Source organism: Cucurbitaria berberidis (assembly GCF_010015615.1).
Source record: "Cucurbitaria berberidis CBS 394.84 unplaced genomic scaffold K460scaffold_3, whole genome shotgun sequence".
NCBI classification, from domain to species: domain Eukaryota; kingdom Fungi; phylum Ascomycota; class Dothideomycetes; order Pleosporales; family Cucurbitariaceae; genus Cucurbitaria; species Cucurbitaria berberidis.
The window spans coordinates 5,281,374-5,299,863 of NW_024468937.1; the positions used below are offsets into that span (position 1 = coordinate 5,281,374).

The 18,490-nt window shown below is 49.8% G+C and overlaps 8 protein-coding genes across 8 annotated transcripts; 7 read left to right on the forward strand and 1 right to left on the reverse strand.

The window, feature by feature from the left end:
- Positions 1–646: 646 nt before the first annotated feature.
- On the forward strand, positions 647–1,278 carry K460DRAFT_377655 (uncharacterized protein; the record flags this gene model as incomplete). Its single annotated transcript, XM_040934993.1, has 2 exons — positions 647–1,020; positions 1,086–1,278. 2 exons carry the CDS (start codon positions 647–649, stop codon positions 1,276–1,278), a joined length of 567 nt encoding a protein of 188 aa, XP_040789022.1.
- Positions 1,279–2,865: 1,587 nt separating this feature from the next.
- K460DRAFT_377656 (uncharacterized protein) lies at positions 2,866–3,465 on the forward strand (the record flags this gene model as incomplete). The annotated part of the gene is made up of 3 exons (XM_040934994.1): positions 2,866–2,948; positions 3,006–3,195; positions 3,226–3,465. The coding sequence occupies 3 exons, from the start codon at positions 2,866–2,868 to the stop codon at positions 3,463–3,465; spliced, it is 513 nt and encodes a 170-aa protein (XP_040789023.1).
- A 1,171-nt stretch (positions 3,466–4,636) lies between these two features.
- Positions 4,637–6,310, forward strand: K460DRAFT_377657 (retrograde regulation protein 2; the record flags this gene model as incomplete). The annotated part of the gene is made up of 8 exons (XM_040934995.1): positions 4,637–4,772; positions 4,829–5,002; positions 5,055–5,167; positions 5,216–5,345; positions 5,395–5,539; positions 5,592–5,677; positions 5,740–6,098; positions 6,152–6,310. The coding sequence occupies 8 exons, from the start codon at positions 4,637–4,639 to the stop codon at positions 6,308–6,310; spliced, it is 1,302 nt and encodes a 433-aa protein (XP_040789024.1).
- A 580-nt stretch (positions 6,311–6,890) lies between these two features.
- Positions 6,891–9,113, forward strand: K460DRAFT_367240 (FAD/NAD(P)-binding domain-containing protein). The gene has a single exon (XM_040933540.1). It carries the CDS (start codon positions 6,997–6,999, stop codon positions 8,890–8,892), a length of 1,896 nt encoding a protein of 631 aa, XP_040789025.1. The 5' UTR covers positions 6,891–6,996; the 3' UTR covers positions 8,893–9,113.
- Positions 9,086–10,486, forward strand: K460DRAFT_367241 (NAD(P)-binding protein). Its single transcript, XM_040933541.1, has 3 exons — positions 9,086–9,551; positions 9,636–10,125; positions 10,203–10,486. The coding sequence occupies exons 1-2, from the start codon at positions 9,213–9,215 to the stop codon at positions 10,086–10,088; spliced, it is 792 nt and encodes a 263-aa protein (XP_040789026.1). The 5' UTR covers positions 9,086–9,212; the 3' UTR covers positions 10,089–10,125; positions 10,203–10,486.
- On the reverse strand, positions 10,181–11,838 carry K460DRAFT_339718 (uncharacterized protein; the record flags this gene model as incomplete). Its single annotated transcript, XM_040931092.1, has 4 exons — positions 11,471–11,838; positions 11,173–11,367; positions 10,793–11,017; positions 10,181–10,736 (listed from the first exon to the last, which is right to left on the reverse strand). The coding sequence occupies exons 1-4, from the start codon at positions 11,764–11,766 to the stop codon at positions 10,181–10,183; spliced, it is 1,272 nt and encodes a 423-aa protein (XP_040789027.1). The 5' UTR covers positions 11,767–11,838.
- A 2,304-nt stretch (positions 11,839–14,142) lies between these two features.
- K460DRAFT_313916 (uncharacterized protein) lies at positions 14,143–14,751 on the forward strand (the record flags this gene model as incomplete). The annotated part of the gene is made up of 1 exon (XM_040930259.1): positions 14,143–14,751. A coding segment is annotated over one exon (606 nt), but the record flags the coding sequence as incomplete, so codon positions are not given.
- Positions 14,752–16,260: 1,509 nt separating this feature from the next.
- K460DRAFT_339721 (uncharacterized protein) lies at positions 16,261–17,963 on the forward strand. The gene is made up of 5 exons (XM_040931093.1): positions 16,261–16,362; positions 16,419–16,728; positions 16,779–17,012; positions 17,061–17,387; positions 17,447–17,963. Exons 1-5 carry the CDS (start codon positions 16,336–16,338, stop codon positions 17,851–17,853), a joined length of 1,305 nt encoding a protein of 434 aa, XP_040789029.1. The 5' UTR covers positions 16,261–16,335; the 3' UTR covers positions 17,854–17,963.
- Positions 17,964–18,490: the final 527 nt, after the last annotated feature.

Sequence of the window (18,490 nt, forward strand, 5' to 3'; positions counted from 1 at the left end):
AGGTAGCCTAAGATCCTGCCGGCACTCAAATTTAATGTGTACCTATAGGTATCAGATTAATTTAGCAGATATCTAAACGCACCTTTCTTCTTTATTTCTCAAGGACGGGCTCTTTGCCTTATAAATGCCTGCTACACCAAACTTTCTCATAGAATGGAGGCTGCTAGTAGTAATTATATTATATTACTTACTTTCTAATATCTAAAAGTTTAGTACTTTGCCTCACGCGCATCATATCGCACCCATCATTGTGGAGAACAGGTTTTTTAGAAAGGTGCTTTTTCCAAGTTTTCAGGGGGAGGTAGATGCTTTATAGAGCGCTACGAGAAGCCGCTTCTTCAGTGCGTTGAAGACTCGAAGCGACGGCCAGACTCTCATTCAAGGTTGTGTATATCCGCATGGTTACGAGGCTATTTATCCGCAATGCTACGTCATGTAGTCATGGGATGGTAAACACTGTAGGAGTCACTTATAAGTACGCTAGGATTCTGCCCATGACCCTCTCACGCAACCTGTTCTCGCAACCACGAACCTCCCTCGTGAGATAGCTCCACTGTCGCTTTTACGCGAAATTGCAGCCAAAACAAGCTAAAACTGGCCATAGACGCCTATGAATCCTTCTTCGAGCAGCGAAAACAAATCGATCATGTCCTCGCCAGCAGCACAGTTGCCATCCGATCCCGAAGGATCGATACCTAGCAACGATGGATCCCAGTCCTCAACCCAACTCAAGCCGAAGGATTCGACTTTATACGAAGCTGCGACAGACCAGCTTCTGGCCTTGATTGCATCTTTACGAAGTCCAGCGGATGGCAAGTGCATTGATGATCTTGGCAGCGATGGAGTGTATAGGGTTCTGCAATGGTTACCCACACCGCCTGATCAGCCCACCGGTATTAAAGTGTACGACGCGAAGCCCATGTCGCCAGAAATTATCAAGGCCTTTCTTGACAGACAGGCTTGGAGCCAGGTGGTGGAAGACCGGTTTCGAGGAGTCGATGGAAGAACGGTTCCACAGGAGTAAGCACTGCTAATATATGCAATATATGTGTGAACATCAACTGACTTCACGCCACAAACTTCAGACAGTGGATGAACCCGCCTCAAGGAATTATTCCCCCCATGGGTACTAAAAACGAGCGCCTTGAGGAGATGAGGAAGTGGAATGAGGAGAGGGCGCAGTTGGAAGAGAAAGTCGCGCGTCGAGAGATCAGCAAGGACGCACTTGGGCCAGCTTGTGACAGCGTTAAAAGCGACTACGATCTGCGCCCTCGTTAACTATTAGCGAGAGGTGAGCTCTCTTGGTGTTTGAGTGACTGATGTCGAGATTAGGGATGAGTCGTCGTGTGACTTGATTGTGCTGTCGGTGGAGGATTATCTTGCTTCATTAAGTGTTACGAGAGCCTGGAATACATCACAGGACAACGCGGCCCCATCGTTTCAGAAGCTTGTGGCCATAAGACACGCAAGTGCAAGGCAGACATGTGTATTCGATGGTAGCGACCATGCATGGGTGACGGTGTGCATCGTCTTGCCATGGATGTGTGTTGGTTACAACGTAGAAGTTTTACCGGGACGTTAAGCACATAGCTCTGACTGTCAGCGTAATGCATTCGAGGATGGTTAGAAACCCATAGGTACGCCACTCAAGAGGATCGACGGTAGTATTACAATTTCTCACATGCAGCTCCTCATGCGTGATTGGTGAACGGCAAGTCTAGATCAGTTGGATATAAATTACCCATGAACAGTCTTTGCAACACCTGATCTCGTCATGAAACCAACTTCTCTCACCACAGTGCTATCATTCGGCTCGTCCCCCCGTGGAGGCTCGTATCGTATTCGTGGGGCAGTGTATGCGCATAGGAATTTTGGCCTCTGGTTATTGGTAGAGCCAAACAAGGACGGGCGCAACATCCACGCTCCTTTGACGGGACACACCGAGCGAGCCTAGTTAATTGGGCTCGAGGGTCGTGCGCGGCGAATCGGTCAAAAAGCAGAGTTGATATTACGGTGACGTTAGGTATGCGAGAATGTAACCACAAACATCTCTGCACTCAAGGTACTTTCACAGAACCAGCGATAGCTCAACTAGGGCGTAGGCGCTTTGAAAAACCTCTTAGGTATGCGAGATATTGGTGTTTGACTGACTTTGATCACTACTCGAACGGGTTGCGAACCACTATATTCGCCGTCGCTCGCGTCAGTCGAGAACAAGGATGTCTAAGCTCTAACCCCACCTATCTCTCTCATCTATCCGTATGGGGGTCGGCATTGATAGTGGCTGCTAATACCAGAGCTACGGTGAGAGCTGTGCACATGCCTGCAGGTCGCCTGGTTTCCTACAGTAAACTGCCTTAAACTGTAGGTGTACGTAAGCTTGAAGTCAGCACATGTTTAGGCGCCCCCTTTCCTTATCTATGACCCTACCAGTTCTTTGCCTCGAGTGGATGCGAACGCTTTTCAATCGAATTTGTTGACCGGAGACCGCTGATGAAGGGGTTGCATCACACTAGCCGTACCCCGCATCTAGACTTTCAGCCCCAGCCTCGCGCAAACATATCAAGATAGCTTCAAAATGGCGTCTATATAGCAAGCTGAGAGGGCTTTATACTGCCAATGGCAGCACTCTGGGTGGCATCATCTGGATTCCCTACGAGCGGATAACTAAAATTACACCTCACCTCGCAGGTATGTTGGTGATTATGGCACTGTTAGTTTTCAAAAAAGGCGGGAGCTGAAAGCCTCCAGCATGTATAAAGCCTCATAATGACCGGTAGGGTTCTCTGGATCTCGAAGAGCACGAGGTATACAGAATCCCCCACTTTCCGTTACCCATCCATTCTTAGACCGCTTTTACACACTATGTCCTTCCAAACACAACCGGCATACGTGCATTACGGTACCTGGGACTATAAGACGCGTCAACATGAATGCATGAATTGGATGTACGCACACCTATCCCCCTCTCCATCTCGCCTAAACACCTAACGAGAGCAAAACAGGGAAAGGTACACCAACGCCGTCGACTCCAAAGCCTGGGACACCGAACCCTTCTCCAATTGGTCCACTTCGGATCACACACTCCTACAATCCACTGGCGAGACTGTTCCTGGCGGCGACTCCTCCTGGTCCTCGCTGCGCACTGAAGTCTACGCTCCGTTCGCCCAGCACCATCACGACCCGCAGTTTTTCGTCACCTGGGAAACATAGTATGGCTGGGAGATGCTTGGTGTCGCTACACTCCACTGGAATCTTGTTGCCCCTGGAGAGGAGGCGAAAGTCAAGGGCAGAGATGGCAAAGAGTGGGATGGATCAGGTCCTGCTGCGTTCAATTTTCGATATGTGAAGCAAAGTGATGGTGGGATTTGGATAAGCAGGAGTGCGATTTTCGCAGATCCCACTGTGGCGGTTGTGGCGATGCTGAAAAGAGGTATGATGAAGCCTGAGGATTTCCTAAAGTAGTAGTCCTCGGTTACACTTATCATCGCAACCTATTATTACCATTGTAGGTAAGAGAGAGAGAAGAATAAGTTATAAAGCTTAGAAATTCTATATAAATTATAAAAGCAGTATTATAATAAAATAAATAGTATAGTACTGCGACGCAAAACCTGGTCGCAGAACTATAGAATTAATTCTGGCCACGTAATAGCGATGCTGCTGCCTACAGCAGTAGCAGAATAAAAAGCTAGCAATGCATTATGGGTGCCTTATGATAGAATAGGCAGTTTTTGTAGTGATTGCCCTCTGTGCAAACTTCATTTGTGAATTCAACTTAAATCATCTCCGATTGACCTCACCTGATACCTAGGCAACCTCCTCAAGCTAAATCGCATTTCGTAAAAAAATGCATATATCAAAGCACATAAAGATGGTAAATCTTATTTGGCATGATGGGTTTAGTAGCCTATCTTGGATGTACTTTTCCGATAGTATACACCATATCAGAAGAAGCAATAGTATTGTACCGGATCTGCCTATGAATGAAGCAAACTTTCTAATCTTTTGAGCAGACGATTTGATGACGGACGAACAGCGCACAACAAATTTCCTTGAGCCTGATCGATTTTAGAGAACTCTGGTGTACTTTCCTAAATTTCTAGAGATAGATAACGAGGCGACATCGAGTCGCAAGACTCGACTCGCGCTACACATGCCACCAATTCTCCCTTTCCCCAGGTTTCAGGTTCCCCACATCTTGGTGTACTTGGCAGCTAGGTAGATAAGAATGCAGCCAAGAGAAATCATACTGCTTCTGGTGAGAGGCTACGACGTCATTCGATCTAGAATGTATGTAGGCTATACAAGGATGCATCTAGCCGATCATGCTGTCGGAATGAAAAGCAAAGACAATCTACTGACTTGGTCATTGTTACTGCTCTTCGGGTTTTTTATAGTTGACGTATTATTTTTTGACGTTTAACAAGTGTGTCAAGATGGATCATGAGAAGCAAGACGTAGCATACATCGAGAAGGTCGTTGATGCTCCATTTCCGCTGAATGTTGGGGATCACCCCGAGCAAGACTGGACAGCAGAGGAAGAGCAAGCGGTCGTGTAAGTTTTACCTGTGCGTCTAGTTGAGATCCTGGCTTACTGTGGTGTAGTAAAAAGGCTGACTGGCGTGTCTTTCCCATGCTCTGCTTTGTGTTTGGGTTGTCGCTGCTCGACAGGACCAACATCTCAGCTGCATACATTGCAGGTCTCGGAAAGGACTTGCATCTCGGGATTGAAAATCGCTATAATATTGCCCTACTTGTCTTCTTTGTCGGTCAGTATCAAGTGGAGTTGTCTGAGACGAATGTGAACTCTGATAATCGACTGAAGGTTATGCACTGTTCGAACTACCGTCCAACTATATCATCCGACGCCTTGGTGCACGCATATGGCTCTCTATCCTCATCATCCTATGGGGTGCATGTGTCCTCGGAATGGGCTTCGTGAAGAACTGGCAAGTGTTGACGGTTCTGCGAGCCTTTTTAGGCGTGTTTGAGGCTGGACGTACGTATTGGATCATGTTCCTTTCAATCTCCGAATCTAACATCCCCTTTAGTATTTCCAGGAGCAGTATACATAATCGGTTCATGGTACCGACAATACGAGACAGCGCAACGAGTGTCGATCTTCTACATGGCGGCATTGATGGCATCGGGATTCGGACCGATCGTAAGTTCTCTTAGCTACTGTTCGAGGAGGAATCGCTAATAATCATAGTTCGCTTATGCACTATCTCTCATCCACGTTGGTGATGGCATGTTCCGCAGGGGTTGGCGATGGATTTTCATCATTGAAGGCGTCGTCACCATTATCGCCGGATTTGTCGCGCCTTTCTTCCTTATCGAGTGTAAGCTCCAGATCTCATCAAACAGGATAAAATGAGCTAACACTAGGAGTTCCCGAAAAGGTCAAATTCCTGACTGCTCGCCAAAAGCATATCGCCATCACCCGTGTTACGCTAGAGAAGAAGGAAGTTCATACTGAATATGCTACCGTTGGAGAGTCCCTAAGAATGTTGCTGGATTGGAAGCTTGGAGTCTAGTACGTTCTACATATCGATTACCGATAGTAAAAGCATACTGACGACTGCCAGCTCTCTCCAGTACTTTGTAGCGGCATCAAGTGTTTACTCATTGGCGTTTTTTCAACCAATTATCCTTCGTGAGGGGATGGGATTCTGTAAGCGTCCGTACACAAGATGCATGCGACAAACACTAATATTGTACCTCTTCTTCCTGCAGCATACGCAAAGGCGCAATTACTCTCTGCGCCACCGTACATATTCACGGTTTTTGCATCGCTCGCGACCTCGTGGTTGTCAGACAAAATCCGCCTGCGATGGCCTATCTTGATCGGTCAGTCTGTGATTGCCATTGTTGGTCTGGTGATTGTCCTATACGGTGGAGCGCCTGGTGCACGATATTTCGGGCTGTTCCTCGCAACTTGGGGCACCCAGGGAAACGTCCCAGCAACATTAGCGTATGGTCAAAACCAGACCGCCAGGGTGCAGAAACGCGCGATTGTTGCGGCTGCCATGATTTCTGTAGGTGCTGCTGGTGGAGTGACAGGAAGCACAATCTTCCAGGCTAAAGATGCTCCAGTAAGTCTCCTTAAATGTCACCTTGATTCTGTACGGGCATTGATACAAAGTAGCAATATTTGCCGGGTATGTGGGCGACTATCGCGATGCAGATGCTATACTCGATTGCCACATTCTGCATGTCGACGCACTTCAAGCGGATGAACAGGCTTGCGGATGAGGGCAAAAGACCAGCTTTGGAAGGCGTGGAAGGATTCCGCTATGCCCCATGATGGGCGCCGGACAGAAGGCGAGAGACCCGTCATGTTCTGGTGAGTTACTTGACAAACTGGAGTACACGTAGCCATGGCACATCTTATCGCAGTCAACTCGTATATCGGGAAGCTGCACGTTTGGAGAATCTCGACATCAAATAGGATCCGCAAATGGTGCTTGCTTGAACGCGTTAATGCTCCATGTCTCCAGGACTTTGCCCATGTGCCCGAAGTATGGTCGTCTTAACCTCGGACTTTGTTAGCCAACGAAATTGTGCATCGTAAATAAAACGGTGCTGTAGCGCGACGCGTGAGGCCCGACGTCATCGGAAGACGATATCTTCAAAGAATCAAAAAGGTAACCCGCATCTCCTTTTCCGCCACGTTGATCCGGTTCGCGGGGTAATGTGGGGATGAGGTATTGCAGTGCTGTCGCAAGGCCCCGGAGAGCAGCACCTCTCCCCGCAATTGCCAAGCTAGGAAGGTTTGCCGAGGACCAAACCTAATTCGGCAGTGAACGCATGATGCTGCCGACTGTTACCCAAACACAGCATCCCGAGGATTGAGCTGAGATACAATGAAATCTCAGCCTTTATCAGCCTAAGGAACCTCTCCCTTTGCATAGACACCAATCGACCTATCTCCTCTATTCCCGTGTTTTTACATTCCCGCGCTACGATTTACCTAGTTAGCGAACTGCCGACATGGGCGTAGGCGACACTTCTATCCCGTCCAGCGAGCGGCCTGAGCTCGGCTCAATCAACCTACCCCTTGGCGAGTACCCAGCAACATCTACGAGCGAGGCTGTTGATGCAGACAAGGTCGCTTCTGAAATAGTATCTCGGTTCAACGATGCGTTGTCAAGGAAAGATCATGCAGCAATTGCAGGCCTGTTCCTGAAAGACAAGAGCTATTGGCGAGATCATCTCGCATTGTCATGGGAACTGAGGACAACGAAGGGTGGCGACAAGATCAAGACCTACTTGGACTCGAGTAAAGTGTCATTGACGAAACTTGAGGTTGATAAGAGCTCCGTGTATCGTGCCCCGAAATTTGGGCCTATTGATGCTTGGGGCGATGTGAAAGGAATCTCCTTCTTCATCAAATTCGAGACAGCTATCGGCCGTGGTGAAGGTGTCGCGACCCTTGCCGAAGAAAATGGAGAGTGGAAGCTGTTCACACTATCCACAGTTTTGGAAGAGCTGAAGGGGTACGAAGAGCCAGTCAGACACCGCAGGACCAGGGGTGTCAAGCACGGGGGCGACCCCAATAGACAGAATTGGAAGGAGCGACGAGAAGCGGAGAAGGAGGAGGTCGATCCAAAAGTCTTCATCATTGGATCTGGGCAGGGTGGCCTAACAGTTGCTGCGCGTCTTAAGATGCTCAACATCCCTTCGCTCATAATCGACCAGAACGAGCGGGTTGGCGATAACTGGCGCAAACGATACCGACAGTTGGTTCTTCATGACCCAGTCTGGTATGATCATATGCCCTACATCCCCTTCCCAGCTCATTGGCCCGTATTTACACCAAAGGATAAGCTCGCCGAGTTCTTCGAGGCGTACGTCAACTTATTAGAGCTCAACGTGTGGACTTCAACGGATCTCAAGTCTACTTCGTGGGACGAGAGCAAGAAACAATGGACCGTGGTCGTCGAACGACGCAAGCCTGATGGTACTGTAGAGACTCGCACTTTGCATCCCAAGCACATCGTCCAAGCGACTGGCCACTCTGGCAAGAAGAACTTCCCTACCATCAAGGGTATGGAAGGCTTCAAAGGCGATAGACTATGCCATAGCTCGGAGCACCCTGGCGCTAACCCAGAGTCCAAAGGCAAGAAGGCAGTGGTTGTGGGTTGTTGCAACTCCGGACATGATATTGCGCAGGACTTCTATGAGAAAGGCTACGACATCACAATCGTGCAGCGCAGCACCACAACTGTCATATCTTCGGAAGCCATCTGCGAGATAGGTCTGAAAGGCCTGTACGACGAAGACGGACCGCCTGTCGAAGATGCAGATCTATTCCTGTGGAGTCTACCAAGCGAGTTGTTCAAAACACAGCAGATCAAACTTACGAAGCTCCAAGCCGAGCACGACAAGAAAACACTCGATGGACTCCGTGCAGCTGGCTTCAAAACAGATGATGGGCCTATGGGCTCGGGTCTAATTATGAAGTACTTCCAGCGTGGTGGTGGATACTATATCGACGTTGGGGCCTCGCAGCTCATCATCGATGGAAAGATCAAAGTCAAGCAGGGCCAAGAGATTGATCAGATCCTACCGAACGGTATTCAGTTCGCAGATGGTACGAAGTTGGATGCGGATGAGATTGTCTTTGCGACAGGATACCAGAACATGCGTTCCCAGGCCAGACTCATTTTCGGCGACGAGGTAGCGGACAGGGTGAGTGACGTGTGGGGTTTCAACGAAGAAGGCGAGTTTAGAACAATGTGGCAGAAGAGCGGTCAACCTGGGCTGTGGTTTATGGGCGGCAATCTTGCCATCTCGAGATACTACAGCAGGATTTTGGCGCTGCAGATCAAGGCTATCGAGGAAGGCCTCACTGGAGCGGGCAGTGACACGAAGGCGAAGGGTTAGATTCAATTAGTCAACGACGATGTCCTAGTGGCGGATATCTCGGGATATGCGATCTTCAGTGGTCGTTGAGACTCGGGGAGACGGCCGCGGAGGTTCTGCAGGTGTGGTCTGGATAGCTATCCGAATAGGACCCCTCAGTCACCAACTTGGTCTTAGCGCGGGGGAGCTACCTAGGTACTTTCCACCATCAAAATTGATAATAACATTCAAATTTCTTTACTGCTTAAACTTTCTCCATCAGCCACTTGGGAGGAACTCAATCTATCTTGGTGTTTCTGCCTGTCCCCTCATCCGTACCCCGTCGCTCGTTTCCTGCAATCATGCCGCAAACCATACTCATCGTTGGCGGCACTGAAGGCATTGGTTTCGAAGTCGCAAAGGCTATCCGCACGCAACCTGACGCTTTGAAAACAAACAGAGTAATCTTCGGACTCGTGGAACCGGTCAAGATTGAACGCTCCGCGACGTACTTCATAGGCGATGTTACAAACTCTGAAGTACGCGAGCGAGCGGTTCGTTACTGTATAGATAAATTCGGGGGCATTGATACACTGGTATACTCTGCAGGAGTCATCACGCCAATCGAAAGAATCGAGAATTTAGATATGGAGGCAGTGAAAAGGACGTTTGATGTAAACGTGTTTGGAGCTATGGCGATGGTATTTGCATTTCTTCTTCTTCTTCAAATGTCCAATACGAAAACATTACTAGTGCTATTTCAACCAAGACTCATACCAACCCAGGTTCAATTATGCTTGCCTTATCTTCGCGAATCACGCATCTCCAACCCTCTCAATGCAGCTCACGGCAAAATCATCATTCTCACCTCCGCCTGCGACTCCGCTGTAACATACCATGGATGGACACCATATTGCACTACCAAAGCCGCCTTGACACGCTTCATATCTTGCTTAGCGCACGAAGAACGCCTTATTTGCATCCAAGGCGTGTACCCCAAGCTCACTAGAACGAAGATGCCCAAGGATGTGATCGCGGGGAAGTACGAAGGTGTTATGGCGGACCATGAGATTGAGCGATTTAAGATCTGGGACGAGGTAGGAGACGAGATGGTGGAGCCGCCGGAGTGGTGTGGGGAGGCAGTTGCGAAACTGGCGTTGGGCTTGTTTGAGGGAGGGAAGAGTGGAGAGACGCTGTATTATGATGAGCATGTTCCGAAGAAGATCACGGGGACGTGAGAAGCGTTGAAAGAGAGCAATGAGATTCATTATCCCCGTAAGCTCGCTTTATCGTGTTTTCGCGCGATACTAACAAAGATTGCGAACCATATCTAACTTTTCCGCCGTCCCCAGGCCCTGAATTTTCCCACAAGCGCCGCCTCATCATCGCTATCGTCCGGATTTCTCTTCGGTAGATCCGCGCTCTTCATACTCTCATTGCCCTCCGTTACGCTCTCCAAACTCTTAGGTCGAACTAATGTCCTCTCGTCCACCAGAACGCCTTGTGCCTTCCCCCCCGTGATAGCCACTTCGGAGCCTCTACGCTCAAAGAAGGGGTTTGGTTCGTTGCTGATGACAACTTCTTTTGTTCGCTTGATCTGGTTGCCCGTTGGTGCGAAACTGACGATGCGATCACCTGCCACACCCTCTGCGTTGTAGGACACAATGCTTGCCAGCTCGTGGATGGAACCTCGCTTTGACTTCTGCGCGTGCGACGCCGACTTCTGACCTGAAGTAGACAGGTTGGAGGAGGACTTGAATTCTTCCGCAATCGAGGCCTTGCCTGTCTTGCGGGACGTGGAGACTGCGATGCGTTTGATGAGGTTGGCCATGGTCATTTCGATGTTGAGTTTTACGAGGTAGGCGAGAGGGTGGAATTGGATGTAGCTGACTGAGGTTAGTCCGGAAGATCTGGAGAACGCACGATATGTGTAATTACTTACACAAAGGAATTAGGTATCGACATGGCGGCAATAATCATGACGTCCATGAGGAGCGATACAACGACAATCTGTTGATTGAATCGAACTAGCTTGTTGTACTTGGTGAGACCGTTGTTGATGAGGTTCGCTTTCACTGTCTTCAAGAAGTACCAGTTCAGAAATGCATCCACGATGAGGTAGAGCGCTTTCTCAATGCGATCCCAGTACTCGTTGGCAACGATATAACTGTAAGCTTGTCAGCCTGGTTCAAACTAAATACACCTCGGCATCAAACGCCGCGTTAGACCTTCCATGGTCTTGACAGAGGAACACATTGCGCCATACGTATGAAAAAACAAGGAGGCTACAGAGGAATCAACAGACTTCCGAAGTTCACGTACGTTTTGTTGATTTGTAGCCGTGCCGGTATCCAAACGTTGAAAACGCTAATATTGATTGCAGTGACGAAGACCGCGGTCGATATCATTATCATCTTCGACCGCCGCCGGTCAGGCACGATGACTCGAATACGGTTGATGATGATCTGTAGCAAGAGCTGGACTTGAATACACCAACAGAGAACTACGCGGTGTAAGCTGTTGAATGTTGTTGACGATTTCCTACAGACGCTTACGAATACTCATGAAGAACGCGAAGCCTGTTTGTAATCAGTACACAATTGTTGAACGATGTTCTGACCTGAACTTACTTGGTCTAATGTACTTTAACAGATAGAGGAAGCATTCCAGCCCCATAATGAACGATATTCCGAGCTCCAGCCATATCATCCAGATGTACACGCTTCTCAGCGGTGACCGAGAACCTTTCGTCTGTCCCAAGATGAAATAGATCGCAATACCGACATTGACCAGCGTCAGAGCCCAAACGATAGAGGCGATGATAATGTGGGTTTCCGTGATGGGTTCGTTTACGTAGTTCGGAGAGATGAGCGGGCCCCAAGGCTTGTATGAGGGGTCGTGTCGAAATTCTTTCATGATTGCTAAGAATGAAGACTCGAAAGAAGCAGAAAGTATATCAGGCTAGATAGACCGGAGCCGTCCGATCAGAAGTAGTGCAACACGAGATGCTCAAAGCCTGCGGTCTCAGAGAAGATCTCCATGCTTTCTACGTCTGAGAATCCCCATGGCGGAAGCTAGGTGGAGGCTCAGGAGAAAAGGCGCTGACATGGAAGGTCCTTGAGTCAACATAAGGTTCGGTGCATTTGGGCGATCCCTCAACCGATTAGGGTCCACTGTTACCATTAGTTAGTTGTGAAGCAAGCAAGTGAGCGATTTCAATGTGGTAAATCAGGGGCGTGCTTCGTCAATCGGATCAATAGTTCCAAAGTTTGCGATATCCGATCCAATCAGGATGATGTGCTTGTCATGACCTGCGTACGGGACGGGAGCCATCCCAGTGGCTGGCTTTTGGGCTCGCTTCACCTGCAGTGTTGCGAATCCAATCCATCGGCGTGGGGAGGATCGAGAATCATTGAGATAGATCGATCCGATCAAAGTGGGTGCTCCTGCAACGTGCTTTTGATCCTATAACAATATGACTCAATAACTGGGAAAGAACAATTCGAGTTGTCGCCTGAGTAACAGTGGTTGGGCACAAACAACAGTGCCTCTTGCTTGCGCAGAGCCGATAATGTCCCGAAATGCGCTTATCCTATTCTCCGGCATCACGTTGGGGGCTGCCGCGTGTGCGGCACTGTTGTTCTAGACGCATATATCATGTATGGGGAGAACTCCGCGTGACATGATTCGTAGTTGAGAGGCGCTTCCTAGGTCATCAAAGGCCTGAACTCACGGACGGCCCGATAATGTCGTATATGCAGAATCTTATTGATGCTCTTCTGTAGCAGACTACGCCCCGGATTTTCGACCGCCTTCAGTCTCATTCGTTTCAAAGACAGCATTGATGGTTTCAGTGTGCATTTGATGCAGAGCCACTCAAACCATGCTGCTTGAAAGGCAGACTTTCTTCTTTTGATCTCCTCTTGCTCGTTTCTGGTTTATAGCTTTTCGCGACACAAACCCCTATCAACATCGCCGACATGGATTTGCCACGTGTGTCGTGCGTGCGTGCAGAGGCATCTAGGGAGAGATCAACGTATATTTACCTGTTTTTTTTTCAGCCTCCATGGCGGCACATCGGACCAAATTAGGCGTCCGGAGCGGAACCGGGTAGAGTCACGTCCACAAGGAAGTTCGTTGAACTTTAAATGAACGCTAGCGAATCAAGAGCGATCTGAAGCGGTAGACATGAGTTGTACATGAATCGTAGGAGAGCCAAAGCTCGCTGCTGTCTTCCAGCTAACAGGATTCCTTTCCCGCCTCTCTAGTTGAAGCGTATATGACGCACGCCAGGATTGTGGAGCTGCGATGATCGTCTGGGGGAGACGAACGATCCGACAAGCGGTCCACTCGGGCATCCCGTTATAACATGACAATCGAGTCGTGTACCTGCCCATACGGCGTGAGTGGCTTGAGCATTTCAAATATGTACCGACAACCGATTGTACAAGTTGCCGAGGAGGAGCATTCGAAGGTGGTTGATGCAAAGCAGGATGGATGGGCCAGAACGTGCAACTGACAGTAGTCAATTGTTGGGAGATGCGGAAAGAGCTTTCCGGATCGGCCGCTTCCAAGACTGGGGGTTCCTCGTCAATCGCGCACTAGCTCGTTAGAAGATGAACAGTGGGGCCTCCCCAGACCTAGGCTCTACTCATGGCCTAATGAGCCTGCTTGCAGCAAGTCTTGCGACACTAATTAGTAAATCAGATAGAATGGATATAATACTGGTCTCTATCAGCCTTGATCGGTGAAGCAGTCAGGTCTGAGCTGTGTGGCGAGTAGTACGTGCGAATTTGGCTGCCACGCCTTGCTAACAACTAGATTCGTCAGCGCGAGATTAACAATAACCTATCAGAAACTCATATTGGATGAAGGAAAGACATTAGGCCAACAGGACAGATGTGGCTACCTAGGTAGTGGTATCCGTTTATGGGTTTTCCAAACCCGCGTTAGTCTCGCTTGTGTCCAATGTCCAACAACATGCAGCATAGAATCAAATATGTAAGAGTAGCATTGCTTTTAGCATGGCACTTGTTAATACCGACTCATTTTGAGCTAATGTCTTGCTTGAACGGAGGTTCTAACTAATCCTCACATCGACGGCGGAAGCTGCAGGTGATACACCAAGATGTAGTCAGCGCTAATCCAAACTTAGAGACTGCGACACTCGGGCCACGTCAATCTATCTATTGTGTAGAAGACATGAAGAGTGATGGCTTCAAGACCTCGATCTTAACACGCTATCGATAGCTCTGATTGCCTCAAGCTTAATCCCGATATCACGTCGTAGCGCACATGTACGAGCCACTTGACGATTCGAGGCGACAAATTCGACTTCTCCACTTGCACCGTGGAGACGATGACGTCAAGCTAGCCTGCACCTTCAGCCTTGTGTCCCTGGATGACGACCCTCATTATGAAGCTGTCTCGTATGTTTGGGGGGATTTTAATAAATGTTGCAGTATCGACGTCGGTGCGGTGAACGAACCGGTACCGATCATGAGAAATCTACATTCAGTACTGCGCAACCTTCGTCTCCATGATCGCCAGCGCATACTATGGGTAGATGCTCTGTGTATCAACCAAAACGATTTGGTCGAGAGAGGAAAACAGGTTGCAATGATGGCGACTGTATTTAGTCGGGCATCGCGCGTACTGGCCTATCTTGGTGACCACTGGGACCGCTGCGAACTAGCGGTAGAAGCTATACGACAACTGAGAGAAGATGAAAGTATGCACTTGTTCAGCTATATGCAACCGGGCCTTAGCATCAACGGAGTGGGCTTGGAATCTTTAGAACTATTCAACACCGTCATCGCCTTCCTGAACTCGGACTGGATGACTCGCATTTGGACGGTACAAGAATTTGTGGTTGCGAAGGAGGTCGTTTTCCTTTATGGCAAAGGAGCCATATCGGGCGAAACAGTGCTTGGTATGTGCAAGAATACTTATTGGCACGTATGGAACTGTTGCCACTTTGAAACACGCCCGCCTACCTGGCCCGTGGCTTCTGAGGAATCGCTATTGAGGTGGAATCAATTAATAACAAGATGGGACACTCTCAGAAAGAAACGGCAAGATAGTCAGAGGCGTTCTCTCCTGGATCTCGATTTATTTCGGAACCGGTTCGCTAGCGATCCACGCGATAAAGTCCATAGCTTGCTGGGGTTAGCCGACCCGAGCTGGGCCGAATTGATACGTCCAGATTATTCAATCGAACCCGAAGAGACATTTAAGCGAATCGCCATGGCGGAGTTCCAGTTTACCGGTCGGCTGAACTTCCTAAGCTTCTGTTATGTGCGTTCGCGCTTGAACATACCCTCTTGGGTTCCTGACTGGTCCGTTGCTTGTGATCCTTGGGGTTTCAATCAGAAAAGACTGGTATTAGCCATGCAGTCTAATGCTTGTGGTGAACAATCAGCGCAGGCTGAGTTCGAGTCGAGAAATGCTCTTATTGCTGCTGGCGTTTTGATTAGTACTATCTCGCGTTGCAGTTCCACAGTCAGCGAGGACGTGCTACCGAACGAGGTACGTGATATGATGCAAGATATGCACCAGAATTTGGGAATCAAAGTACATGGTACAGACGATTACGGGACAACGGGCCAGTCCATACTCGAAGCCTACCGTCTCGCACTGGTTGGGGGCTGGGCATTCGATCCAGCATCTGAGCTCTATCGACGTATTTATGAGATTACAGATGTCAATCTATTCCAGAAATGGGAGGCCTCTAATCGTTTCGACACAGCCTCTCAGCAACAACGCCACCAGGAGACGAAAGCATACTCCAAAATTAAAAGACTTCTTAAACAGCTCAAAACTTCGAAGCTGGCTAGCCTCGTGTCCAGTCTGCACCCACGGACATCTTTAGACGTTCAAAACGCGCAGTCCCAAGGCCAGGACGATTCGGAACCCTACAAGATTGGAGCGATATCACGGATGTTCGAAATCACGGCTTCCAGTCGTCGCTTTGTTACGTTGGCAAACAAATACTTTGGCTTCGCGACAGCCACTTGTCAGCCAGGGGATTTAGTTGTCGTCTTGGGTGGCGGCCCGACGCCGTATATTCTGCGACGGGTGCCTGGAGGCACGGAGTACACGTATATTGGCGACGCGTACATTCACGGTATGATGGACGGCGAAGCGTTCAAGGGGAACAGGCAGTTGGAGACGTTCACCATCGTGTAGCGCTGTGTGAGGACTGCTTCAACGTTGTGCAGGGCGCCATAGACCACAAGAATTTCGCAAAGGGTGCGTCAGCTACTGGCGTGGCTTGGAATGGGATTCCGGGATGGAGGTGAAGCACGTGCCTCGGGTGCTTTGCCCCTCTTGGCACAGCGTCGTCATAATAGGTACCAAGCCACCACTTATGCGCAGCCACCTCGAATCCAAAGCTTAGGTTTCAAGTATTGCGACTGTTGCCTCTTTACTCTACACAAACCACCATAAACCCACACGGCATTTACATATCCTCCCATATTCACCATGTCTGAGAAGGTCAGCGTAGAAAAGGTAAGCTACCCCTCCCTCATAGCCCACCTCGAAGCTCACCACATTGACCGCGACAGCCTCCAGAGAGCCCGACAACGGCACGCGAGCTCGACTTCGACGATGACAACGACGCCCCTCCTTCCTCTGCCCACGAAACGGGCACATCGTCGCCGCCACCACCGCCCTCGAAATCACCCAAGGCTGGCGTGCGCTTTACAGAAGCAGCCACAGAGATTCCCCCACAAAAGCCCCCGCGACCAGTTGACGCACAACTCGAGGCGCAGAACACACTGGTCGAAGCCTTCCCCGGTGTCGACTCCAATGTCATCAAGGCTGTCTTGGTTGCCAGCGGCGGCAAGGTCGAGCCTGCCTTTAACGCGCTGTTGAGTATGTGAAGACCTCGTGACCCATGGATGAGCTGTTGCTAACGGGCACAGGCATGTCGGACCCCAACTTCAAGGCCGAGGAGGCACCCCCACCAAAACCACCGCGCCCACAGCCCCGCAGCCAGCTCGAGCAGGACGAAATATATGCGCGACAGCTGGCAGAGCACTACCAAACTCAGGGCGGCCAGGGCGGTTATGGGTCGCGCACACAGGGCGAAGGTCCCCGGCGACAGCAGACTGGTCTGAGGCCTAACGAGCCAGAGCGGGAGCACAGCTTTTTCGACGGTACTGCTGCACACAAGATATATATGCAATAACACTAATCCAATATAGACGACCTCCCGGAGATCCGCAAGAACATCGAGCAGGGCTTCAAAGACACGCAGAAGACAGTCAATAAGTGGATCACCAACTTCACCAAGAAGCTCGACGGCGAGCCCGATGAATACGATAGATATGGCAATCCAGCTGCACCCCACGGGCGAGACAGCTCACAAGGGCCGCCACAGCGACAGAACTTTGGTCCTTCCCAGTCAGAACAGCTCTACGGCATCCGCAAGTCGGCCGAGCAGCGCCGATCAGCAGACCACAACCGCTACGACGCAGACAATAGGGTGCTTGGAGATGACTTTGCACAGTTGGAATTGAAGGACAATGACGGTAAAGTCTATCGAAAGTAAACTCTGTCCCGAAGACATACTAATTTATCTCGGGACCAGGCCAACCACGGTCAAATCGTCCGACCGCGAACCCCAATCTCTTCAAGCCAACACCCGCTGCGCCTCCCCAAAGTGGCCCTGTTGACGAAGTCGACGCGCTATACCGAAACCCCTCGCCCAGCAACCAGAACACCCAGGGAAAGTCGGGAGGCAAGAAGTGGCAGCCTTTGACCTCTATTGCACCCCACCCCGAAGTCGAGGACCACGATCCTTTTAGCCTTGGGGACAGCGATGACGAGGACCACCACAAAGCAAAGGACACCAATCCTGAGGATACCGAGAGGTTAAAGAAGGCTGCTCAGGGCAAGGAGGCTCCTAAATCTGGTGAACTAAAACCTGCTGAGCGGAGTGGAAGCCTAGGCCAGAAGGATGCTGCGGCAGAAGCGCTGTTGAAGGAGGCCAAATAGGCCTATGAACAGGCAAGAGCTGACGGAGTAGGTGGACGATGACTTCGAACGAATGACTTGGTGATGCAGTTAGCATCATGCTGCATGATAGGACAGAATATCGATTCCCAGTTGCTTCCTTGTCAAAATCCTCACAACTGCACTCAGCCTCACCTTCTGATTCTATTGGTTCCAAGCTTTTGTCAGTGAAGGCTGTGCTGTTGGCGAACGTGCTAACAAGGCTTTCCCTAGCCTTGTTGCATCACATGTATCATGCTGCGATCAAGCTTAGTAGCACTCCAAGGTTGCCCGTACCCACTTCAAAACTACTGCCGTCAAGCTCAGATGTGCGTTTGTCGGCGGTGGCGGCATCGTGAACGTCGGAGAAGGTCTGAGTATGCGTTCCGCGGCGCGAATGTGGGATGATGCATCAAGGCTGCGTTGATCGCTTTCAATAGGAAAAGGCTGACACGAGGCAGACAGCGCTCAGCAACTTATAGGCGACTCGTAATTGGTTCCGGCTGCTGCAACAGGCTGGACCGCTGCTGGACCGACCTTCATTGGTCTCTCATAGGCGACAGTCTTCTAAAAAACTGACATGTGGCTAGCTACCTTGCCACTGCTCGGGCTGAGCAAGTCAGACCTTGGCGAGCTCTCA

Excerpts from the sequence above, each read along its gene's own strand:
- K460DRAFT_367240 (XM_040933540.1), top strand. The coding sequence starts at position 6,997 with ATGGGCGTAGGCGACACTTCTATCCCGTCCAGCGAGCGGCCTGAGCTC.
- K460DRAFT_367241 (XM_040933541.1), top strand. The coding sequence starts at position 9,213 with ATGCCGCAAACCATACTCATCGTTGGCGGCACTGAAGGCATTGGTTTC. Across the intron at positions 9,552-9,635 it reads TGTTTGGAGCTATGGCGATG|GTTCAATTATGCTTGCCTTA; the intron begins GTATTTGCATTT and ends ATACCAACCCAG.
- K460DRAFT_339721 (XM_040931093.1), top strand. The coding sequence starts at position 16,336 with ATGTCTGAGAAGGTCAGCGTAGAAAAG. Across the intron at positions 16,729-16,778 it reads TGCCTTTAACGCGCTGTTGA|GCATGTCGGACCCCAACTTC; the intron begins GTATGTGAAGAC and ends TAACGGGCACAG. Across the intron at positions 17,013-17,060 it reads GGAGCACAGCTTTTTCGACG|ACGACCTCCCGGAGATCCGC; the intron begins GTACTGCTGCAC and ends AATCCAATATAG.